General features: G+C 44.2%; 1 protein-coding gene across 1 annotated transcript in view; it reads right to left on the bottom strand.

The window, feature by feature from the left end:
- The window catches only part of ALDOB (aldolase B, fructose-bisphosphate), a 9,799-nt gene extending 879 nt beyond the window's left edge, over positions 1-8,920 (bottom strand). Inside the window, exons 1-7 of the mRNA XM_010296905.1 lie at positions 8,821-8,920; positions 2,213-2,334; positions 1,725-1,936; positions 1,180-1,234; positions 865-1,025; positions 565-648; positions 1-90 (exon numbers count right to left, since the gene is read on the bottom strand). The exon at positions 1-90 is cut by the window's left edge and continues 127 nt beyond it. Of these exons, the coding sequence (XP_010295207.1) occupies positions 1-90; positions 565-648; positions 865-1,025; positions 1,180-1,234; positions 1,725-1,936; positions 2,213-2,324 (714 nt within the window). The 5' untranslated portion in view covers positions 2,325-2,334; positions 8,821-8,920. The remainder of the gene's footprint in view (positions 91-564; positions 649-864; positions 1,026-1,179; positions 1,235-1,724; positions 1,937-2,212; positions 2,335-8,820) is intronic.
- Between the last annotated feature and the right edge of the window lie 1,281 nt (positions 8,921-10,201).

Raw genomic sequence — 10,201 nt, 5'->3', positions numbered from 1 at the left:
ATGCCCAGCTGTCACCATGTTGGGTTTCAGCAGTGTCCCTTCCAGATACACATGATGATCATTCAAAGCCTTGTAGACAGCAGCCAGAACCTGAAAACAGGAGAATTGAATACAGATCTCTGCTCAGATCTTCACCTCAGCCTGCTGTGGAAAGACAGCTTATTCCTTGTGAGTGTGAAATCAAATTGAATTTTGTTTTCTCATAAGATTTATCACAAGACTTGCAGCCATGGAGACACCACTGCTTTTGAGATGACCAGGATACCTTCATATTTACTAGATTTGTCCCTGCAAACTGAGGTACTGAAAGAGGGGTAAGAGGTGTTCCTCCCAATCCATCTTTTTGAGATTGAGGATGCTTATATTGGCAGTTAGATGGAGATCCAAAACCCTGGATTATACTCTCATGTTTGTTATTAACTCATTGTTTGACTGTGGGCAACTCATTTTTGATGAAGTTATGAAGTACCTTTTTGGTCAAAACTCTTAGAGATCTGTGAGCACAAACTGCATAAGACTAGCTACTGATTTGTGAAGATGGGGAGAGAGGCAGGAATGTCTTACCTTTTCTGTCACATACTGACAGCGCTGGAGATCATGGTCTCCATCAGGCAAGATTTCTGGTTCCACAATGGGCACCAAGCCATGCTAGGAAAAGAAAAACAGGGAAGTCTTTAGGGGTGTGGAAGAAAAACTGTTCTTGTTGTCTACCCTGATTTTGGTTGTATGCCTTCTTGCTGTGCTGCCCTTCTTCCTCACCTTTCCCAAAACCCTCACAGCCTTTCAAGTTACCTAGCATGTTATCACAGGGAACAGTGAGAAGGGTCAACAACATCTCAGGAAAGGTTGCTGGAGGGCAGATACCTGCTGGCAGATGCTGGCATAGCGTGCCAATGTGTTGGCATTCTCTTGGATGGCAAGTTGAGAGGGTGTTGTGCTGGTGATCTTCAGCACTGCACGCCACTTGCCGAAGTCAGCACCATCTTTCTTGTACTGGGCACAGCGCTCAGCCAGTCCATCCAGCCCTACAGATGAAAGAACAGTGCTTCACTGAGAGCAGTTCTTCAGGACATAGCTCTGAAAAGTACCATGATACCAGCCAAAGCTGTGAATCAGGTGAGCCACCCCACGGCTTTTGGCGTACCAGTCATAGCTTACGCTCCTTGGATCTCTCCTTACCTTGGATGGTGGTTTCTCCATTTGTTCCTGCTAGGGGTGCTGTGCCTTTATCCAGCTGTGGAGACCAGAAAAACAGGAAAGGTTACAGAGGGATGGAGATCAGTCTCATCCTTATCTTCTTACTAGTGTGTCTGCAGGCTGACTGTGAATGAAGTATGGGGCTGAACACACTAAGGGTGCAAAGGGTGGAAATGTTGGAGCAAAGGGGAAGAAAAGGTGTGAACTGGGTAAGAGGAAGGGGTAGTGTATAGATGGCTGCATGGAATGGCTCAAGAGCTCTGTCAGATGTGGAAAGGACTGGATTTAGGTTACTGCATGGAGGGATGTGAGTTGGTGGATAAAAAGTATCCACGTCAAATACAAATGTGGCCCTGGTTAGTTGTACAAAAGCAATGCAAGGAATCATGGCAGAGATCCTCTAGTGATTTTAAAACCAAGGACAAAAAAGAAAAGTGTTTGGCAGGAGAGCGTGCAGCCCCATATATAATTTTCGGGGGAAGTGGGGTTTGGAGTATGCTGCCAGACAGACATGTACAGATATTCACCTTTATTCCCACCACAATTCCTTTTTCTTTGATGAGAGCTGGAAATGGCTTTCCACTGCCATCTTTCTGATAGAGAGTTTCATGGAAGAGGATCACTCCCCCAATGCTCTGGTTGATGGAAGCATCTGCAGAGAAGAGGATCTCTCGAAAAGCCCGGCGATTCTCCTCTGTGTTCTCCACATTGATCCTCTGCAGCCTGTTCCCCATAGTACCTAGCAAGGTAGACAAAGGTCAGATAGAGAGGTGTTAGGCTTGGCTGGCCTCCTGGTCCCAGTATGTAGTAACAAACTGGGGCTTCAGTTCAGAGCTTCCCTTCTCCACCCATATATTGTCAGCTTTTGTTGCTATAGATGCACCCCTGCCTGAGTTGTTCCTGCTCAGTCAACAGTTTTTAAGTGTTTTTCATTTACTCCACTGATTTCAAAGATGAAGCAAAATCAAGAGAAAAAGTCTTGGGTACTGCTAATTGATTGATACCCAGAACTCACCCACTGATTCATCTGCAGCTAAGATCCCCTTTCCTGAAGCCACAATCCGCTGAGCAATGTCTGAAAGAGCTTTCTTCTGCTCTGGAGACAGTGCTGGGAATTGGTGGGTCATGTTGACTTGTCTGTGGAAGAGAATTACTGTTACAAGCTGAAGGAGACTGTATACACAAACTGAACCAGAGACACCACTTGGGTATTTCTGTTGGAGGGGTCTGAGTGTTTGTCTGGTCCATGTTATCATAGGCACATGCCCAGAAATCCATTCGAGTTCTTCTTAGCTTGCTGTGTCTGTCAAAACCAGGGGAAATGAAGGAGTCATATCCTAACACATCCTTCCAGAACCGAAGTGGGAAAGACTCTGCATTTTACATGGATTTGCTCAGAGACTAAAGGAAGGTCAGTCTGTCACAAAAATGTTCACAAAGGTAACAAGTATGCTTATTGCAGACTGCAAACTTCTTTTCAAAGCACTTAGGACTTTTTGGTCCCAATCAGAAGAATGCCAGTTATCACATTGCTTACCTTTACATGTTCCTAACAATGTCCCTCTCCCATGCCCTGGCCTGTGTCAGCAGTATTTGCTACTTTGTCTAGTTGACTTTCCATCCCACCCTCCTGCCTTGCTTTGTAATTCTCTCCTCCCCATGGCTGCTTTCAGGACTGTAGCATAGTGCTTAGTCTGTATAAGACCTGGGGATTTAGAGGTATTCACCACCCATTTCTGTCTTTTCAGCTGTGGCAGAGGCTTAGCAGCTGCAGATGCGCAGCACCTGAAATCCAGGTTCTATCTTGTTACAACAAAATGCTTGATCTTATTAAAGTTTTGATTATATGGCATTAAATTACAGTTTCTCAGATCATCTGAATGGTCCAAGTTGCTTCCCTATGTGTATAAGCCTGTGAGCCTGAGAGACACAAAGACTCCTTCCTCTGCTTATCATATGCTATAGCTAAAGCAACACCCAACGTTTTACCAGCCGGTGGTAAATCCACGAGGTGAATCATTAAAAACAACACAGAAGTTCTCCAGCAACAAGTTTTTCTCCAGAGGGACAGGCCTGTGGGCAGCCCCTGCATCTTCCATTCCCAGCCTTAGAGGGGAGTGAGAGCATGCCATTTCCCATTTCACCATGTGCCAGAGATGGCCAGCAAACATGTCTCCCCATAAAAGCATGTACACAGCCAAGTCCTCTGTCTTCTTTCCCTGCACACAGATACTACGTTGCCAGGCAATCCTTGTGTTGCTCTCCCTGATGAAGGGCATAATGGGGGAGAAGCAATCAGGGGTCTGGCTGCTACTGGTAGGGTAACAGAGTTCTGTGCACTATGCCAAATGGTGCCAAAATTTTCTGGCAACAATACTATCACAGTACTGTGACAGCTATAAATCTGCGTCTTTCATTTATAGTTGAAGGCACTGTGGTATTGCTAATGTTATTGTGCAAGATTCAAATGGCGTTGCCTACCAGTACAGACCAGTCAGATGCACTGTCCAGATGTCTGCTTTACCTTTTTCTGAGTTGTTTGAGACTAGAACTCATTCTGCACAACTTATCAATGGTGAGTCATTCTAGGTTTAGAGGGAATTTGAAGGAGTGCATGATGAAGACTGTGTCAAATGACAAAGGGTTCCCTCCTCTTCCAACCACTGAAATGCCTTCCTGTGGTCCTGCAAAAGCAGGCTTTGCTGAACTCTCTCTATATTCCAGGCTGTGGCCAGAGCTCTGGGAAGCATTCTTCTACTGTGGTGACCACAACTCCATCACTCGCAGCTCTCACCCTGTTTGGCCCAACTAGAAGAACTTGAGCTACGGTTTATGCTGCATAGCTAATTAAATTCACCTGCAACCCTCCTTAGCCCTCACCTGCTTTCTGTGTCTGATACGTCTCTTAGAAGTAGGAAGCTGTCTTGTTATTATGATTACTGTAATAATAGTTGGTGTTGTAAGCACTTCAGTCAAAACCATAAGCACTGCTAAATAAATTGCTATGCAAAAATATGAGGAATTACTCCAGTAGTTCACAGTCTCTGTGGAAAAGACTGGAAAATTGTGATCTGGCAAGGATATGATTTTGTCCAAGGTCAAAGCTAATGAATTGCTAAATCAGTAATGGGATTTCAGAGTTGCAGTTTGGAGGTGTGCTACAGCACAAGTAGATGTATCCAGATAATCTTTAATCCAGCTAGCTGAATTACAAGATCATCAGTCACTCTAGTTACTATTATCAGTATACTTTCTCTCCAGCAGTGCAATAAGCAAGGAGACTAATGTCTTGTAACTTACTTGTTTCCAGTGTTTGCATAAAGATAACAAAGAGAGAGTTATTACTCAAAACCAGCCTGCAAAGCAAACTGCCAAAATACAGAAATAGGACTCTTCAGTGGATAATGATGGTCCAAGTGAGTACTCTGAAAGACTGAAACAATACAGTGTCATTCCACAATGGTGAATTGGAAGACAGCAGTTTAGTTCCAGTTTCCATGCAAGTATGTCATTGAGTGTGAAGTATCTCACTGAGTACGTGGAGATTTGCCAAAGGGCTCCCCAAAATGATCTGTAAGGCCATGGTGAGTGGTTCTCAGCTACACCACTGAGCCACAAGGACCAAAAAAATGCACAGTGTTTCTAACTGAAATGGTGGAGAAATGAGTGCAAAAGAGCAGTTGTAAACCTAATGATAGTTCTAAGGTCCAGAATGTTCAAGTACCCTTGATTTAGGACTTTATTTTTCTGTGACTCTTTCATGAGGAGCATAATCTCTGAGGATCCGTGCTGGATTCAGAAAGGGTGTCTCTGCTGTAAGGCACTGCTCTAAGCATTTAAAGGGGAATGGAGAAGACATACACTTCAGTAACACTTCATACAGCTGCCTTGTAAAGAGCACATGCACAGATACATTCATGTCCCCCTTAAAGAGCTGGATATGTCACCTTACAGGTCCTGAGGAAAAACAGTTGTTCCCAGGCTGCCAAAGCCGGGCAGCTCATTTCATTCTTCCAAGAACGAAGCTTATTATTTGCCTTATTATTCTGCTTTATTTGTTTAATTTGACAACTTTTCCAGGCAGGAAAAAGCTCAGATGAACTGTGTTCTCAGTAACAGTAGCTAAGAGTTGTCCCACCACTAAAGTTTTTCAATAAATTTTATTTTTATTTAACTGGTTTAGTCTGTGGGCTAGTATCATAGTGTCACATTGATTTGACATTGTATGAATACAGTGTATTCTTTTTGTGGTAACTGCTTACATAACATTTTTAAAAAGTGAAAGAAAAAAAACAGAAGAATAAAACTGCACAGAATGCACAAACCTCCCAACTTTATGGCTACCTTGAGTGTTTGTCAGGCTTCAGCAGCTCCTTAAGCAAACAAAGTTTTCTTTGTTCAGCCCCCAGCCTGTGACCAGCAAGAGGTGGGGGTGGGGGGAAAGGGGACAGCACAGTTGTAAAAGTAAATATTGTACTGCTGAAGTCTCAAGTTTTTCTCAGCTACCATAATGGAAGACTGCAGGGGAAATATCTTCAGGTATATCAGCACAAGGACTGCATCCTGTTAATATTAATAGTGAGAACAAAAGGGCAGAGGCAAGACGAACAGCAGAAGGAACAAACTGTTACATTCCATACCAGGTCATCTTAGAAACATTAATACTTCATTGGCGTCTTTTCTTTCCAACCACCTCAAGTGACTGGCATCTTCTAATCTTACAGAAAATTTCACCTGAGTCCTGGCTTGCAGACGGGAAACAATTGCATTAGAATCTCTAAGTTTTTCTCTTGGGTCTCTTCATTGCCTTCTTTTGTAAAATTGGTTCCAAAAGTGCAAGACCAAACTCTCAAAATATAGTTTGTATCCCATGTATGTAGCTTTTCCTGTTCAATTACTAGTAAACACAGCCCTTCAACATCATCTCTGATAGTTTGCAATACAAACCACATGTGCATGTTGTTTGCCCACAAGAGATTCTGCTTCCAAAGAACAGGGTTTGACGAAGCAAAAGTTGCATATATAAATAGATAAATACAGTTGATAGGGAGAATGAACAGTATTCAGAAATTTAGCCCAACACATGTAGGCACAGTGTTGACCTGACTGAATTTACTCGTTTACACTTGCATGCTTAGGAGAGACAGACACATAATGAGTTATGCACCTTATATTCTCATTACAGTGGATAAATCTAGTTACTGGCCTCACTTCTCAATGGAGCCCCATTGAAAAGACATTTCTAAGTAAGTCTGGTTACTTGGACACTGGGCAAACTGATAGGTATGAACAGCTGGGCAAGCCTGGCCCCGTCTTGCTGACAGAGCACATTCTTATCTAGTCTGCAGATGACACCAGGCTGGCAGGACTAGTTGATATGCTTGATTGCTGGGCAGCCATCCAGAAGAGCCTGGACAGGGGGCAGGAAGAGACCAACAGGAGCACCATGAAGTTCAGCCAGGACAAATGCTCAGCCACAGCTGGGGGGCAGAGCCCTGGCAGTGATCCCACCAGGGCTAGTGGGACAGGGGAACAGCACTTTGGAGAAGGCCCAGGGCCCTGCCAGGCAGCGAGCTGAACAGGGGCCAGCAATGAGGGCCAGCAGCATCCTGTGTGAGCAGGGGTCCGGCCCAGAGAGTCAGGGAAGGACAGAGATTATCCCCCTCTGCTGAGCGCTCTTTAGATCACATCTGGGTACTGCATCCAGTGTTGGGCCCCTGCAGTACAGGAGAGACATTGACAAACTGGAGTGAGTTTGATGCCAGATGAGCAGATGCCACCGTGAAAGTCAGGGGCTGAAGCACCTGCTCTGCGAGGAGGAGGCTGCAGAGCTGGGTCTAGTTCAGCCTCGAGCAGAGATGACTTCAGGGGTACCTGTCAGCAACCCCCAATACCTACAGAATGGTGATCGAAGTGGCAGAGCCAGGCTCTTCACAGCAGCGTGTGACAGGAGAGTGAGACAACAAACTGAAACTAGAGATTCAGACTGGATGTGAAGAATTTTTTTCACTATTGGGACAGCCAAGCAGTGGAGCAGGTTGACAGAGTGGCTGTGGTGTCTCTGTCCTTGGAGGTTGTCAAGACCCACCTGAATAAAGCCGTGAGCAGCCTGATCTGATCTTGTGTCTAACCCTGCTTTGAGCAGGGCCTCCTAATGTCGCTTTCAGCCTGAATTACCCAGTGACTCTATGTGAGTACTTGCTTTAGGGAGTTGAAGTGGCAGTGGTGCCTCCTGTAGGTGTGAAGGAGCTCTGAGGGAAAAGCATGATGTTTCTCCCTTTATCTTTGCAGTGGGAGTGAAGGTTTCAGTATAGCAAAATATTTAATTTCTGGGTTCTAAAGAGTCAAGGGTATGGGACAAAAAGAGATACTCAGACTTCTGTCACCTAGAAAAAGCAGCAGATGTTTTTGATTGACATACTAATTTCACCATCTTGAGAGGTCCTTTGGGCCATATATGATGGTAATTGCCTGATTGGTTTTTGCTGTCTCTTATGAGGGTGAGAACAAGGGTTTTTTCCATCTTCATACTCTGTCTGGGGACCTTGCTTCAACATCCTATCTCAAGTAGATGGGAGGATGTGAGACGTGCAGTTCCCTGTCCTGATTCCCACGTTAGCCTCCGAGCTATACTCAAGCTCCGAGCAAATGTACCCCCATTTAATCTCTCTAGCAAGTATGAAAGGAAGTTTAATGTACTCAGAGACCTGGCCTCTGGCAGTCAGCGCAGAGCACACCTGGAGCACTCACAATGGCTAGAGATGGCTGATGTGGCAAAAAAATGGTTTCTTGGAAGTAAGTGTGGTCATTAAGGTGAAGCTGCTTCTCTCTCAGGGCTGGGCTCTTCTGAGAGGACGTAAAAAAATGCTGAACAGACTTGCATGAGAATTCAAGTCTTGCAAAGCCAGCAGGGGAGGCTGGGGGACGTAGTGGTGAGGGTTTCAGGTGGGCTAAGTAGTTTTGGGTGCCAGGTACATGGGATAGTTGAGAAAGTGATGGAGGATCACAGGCTCAGTGAGGATTTGAGTTTGTTGAGCAATTTCCTGAAGCTGGCTGTTCATGACTTGAAAGGTTACAGCCTAATGCAAGAGCAGTGTTTAGTTTCCTGTGCTGCAGACTACCTTACATCCCCCTGCCGAAGAATCTTATCCACACTACTGCACTAATACTTCAGAAGAAGCTGAACAACGAACACACATAATTACAGTTCTGTCAGCATTGGTGTTTGTCAGGACCAGCTGCATTCTCCAGTCATTCTCTCTTCTCCTTGCAAAACATAAATTTATGTACTCCACAAACATAAACAAACACATACAAAACAAAGCAGGAGAAAGCAATGCAAGTTATGTTATTGCTCTAGTCCCCTTAGACTAAGGATTCACTTACTCCGGGAGTTCTGACTGACTAAGCTAAGTTAGAAAGCCAGTGTTAGCAGCAAATGGGTCACATTGGAAGATCACTGCAGAATGGCTGAATGCTTATTTCTTGCAAGCTGTTCCTGGAACAAAAAAATAAAAACAAAACCAAAAACAACTCCCCAAGCCCACTTTAGATAAACACATTGTGTCTCAGCTGCTGATATACATACCACCTCTACTTTAGAAATGAAATTATTATACTTACTTGTTTGTGAACAGTGCCTCTGCTGCTGCAAGCTTCTGATGAGGTGGTTGCAGGCGAAGAGACCTGGTCCTTCTGATCACTAACTTTTATAAAATTCTTGACAGGTTTGTTTGTTTTTTTTTTTTAATCTCCCCTCCTTCCTTCTCCCTCCTCCCCAGGCTGGTTGGGGAGATGTCATTGCTCAAGGTCGGTCATTGGCTGTCAGACCACAACCACACACAGCCAATGGGACCTAGTCTCGCTCCCGGTGTTCCTCCCCTTTTCCCTCCCCTGTATATATACTAGGCCACTCATGATGTGGTGAAAACGAGACGTTTTCCAGTTATTTCAAATTATTCCTCCTCTTTCTAAAACAGACTGAAAAGAACTACAAGAGAAGCCATGGAAATTGTTTACGGGGATCTTGGGCATAACTCTCAGTTTAGGGTTAGGTCTTCTGGAAGCTTGTAGTTGGGAAACTACACCGTGCAGGAAGGAAGAGTAGAAAACGAAATGCAGAAACAATGCAACAGACCCTTAATTGACATGAGTTACTATCATCTTCTAGTGGCTTCCTAGGTGTTACCATGATTTTCCTCACATGAAAATTTAGCACAGAAACATATTTTCCTTTTCCAATTAGTAAATGAAAAAACAAATACAATGCTACCTTATCAGGGTTAATGAAACTGCAAGTTCTGATTTCCTTTAATGCAGTGTATGTGAGAATGATGGTTATCAGAAGAAATACGTGCACATTGAGGTGCATAAGTGCACACCAAATTTTCCACCAAAATCCCTGTGAAACACCTGCCTATATTGACATTCAAACTTCTCGGCTGCTTAGCAAAATTTTTATTTGAAAAATGCTAATGCTTTATAACCAGTATAGTAGCATTCCAATTTGCATGAAACCACACTACAGCTATTCACCAAATCCAGGTAGACAGAACTGATTTTTAAATTTTTTTTTCCCCATACTGCAGGTCAGTACTCCTGGAGAGAAGGACAGCAGGGACTGTTAGGCAAACATCATACCCTCAGCAACAACACGCTCTGCGACCTTGGACATTAGTATGTCTTTACCACAAAGATCCAGTGTTTGCCTGAAGAATGACGTAGTTTCTCCATTTGTTTGGCTCGTGCTGATACCTGTAGCCTTTACATGGACATGATGAGACATCCGATTTCTCTGCTCACTGAGCAACGCTGTCTTCATTAGGGCACTTCCTCCTTGAGCCTGTCTCTTCTACAGCTGCATGCCAAGGTCAGTGCCTGTAGGAAATCTTAGCAGCTTACATGCTGCCAGCAGTAGCACTGTGTGACAGTCAGCAGAGAAACCTCTGAATAAGCTGAGGATAGAGTCTAATTGAAGGCCTTGTGTTTGTGTTGTTTTGGTTTT

The sequence above is a fragment of the Phaethon lepturus genome, unplaced genomic scaffold (genome assembly GCF_000687285.1).
Source record: "Phaethon lepturus isolate BGI_N335 unplaced genomic scaffold, ASM68728v1 scaffold31221, whole genome shotgun sequence".
Classification (NCBI taxonomy): domain Eukaryota; kingdom Metazoa; phylum Chordata; class Aves; order Phaethontiformes; family Phaethontidae; genus Phaethon; species Phaethon lepturus.
Note: the sequence above shows the minus strand (reverse complement) of the source record. Positions and strands in the feature narration are given on the sequence as shown.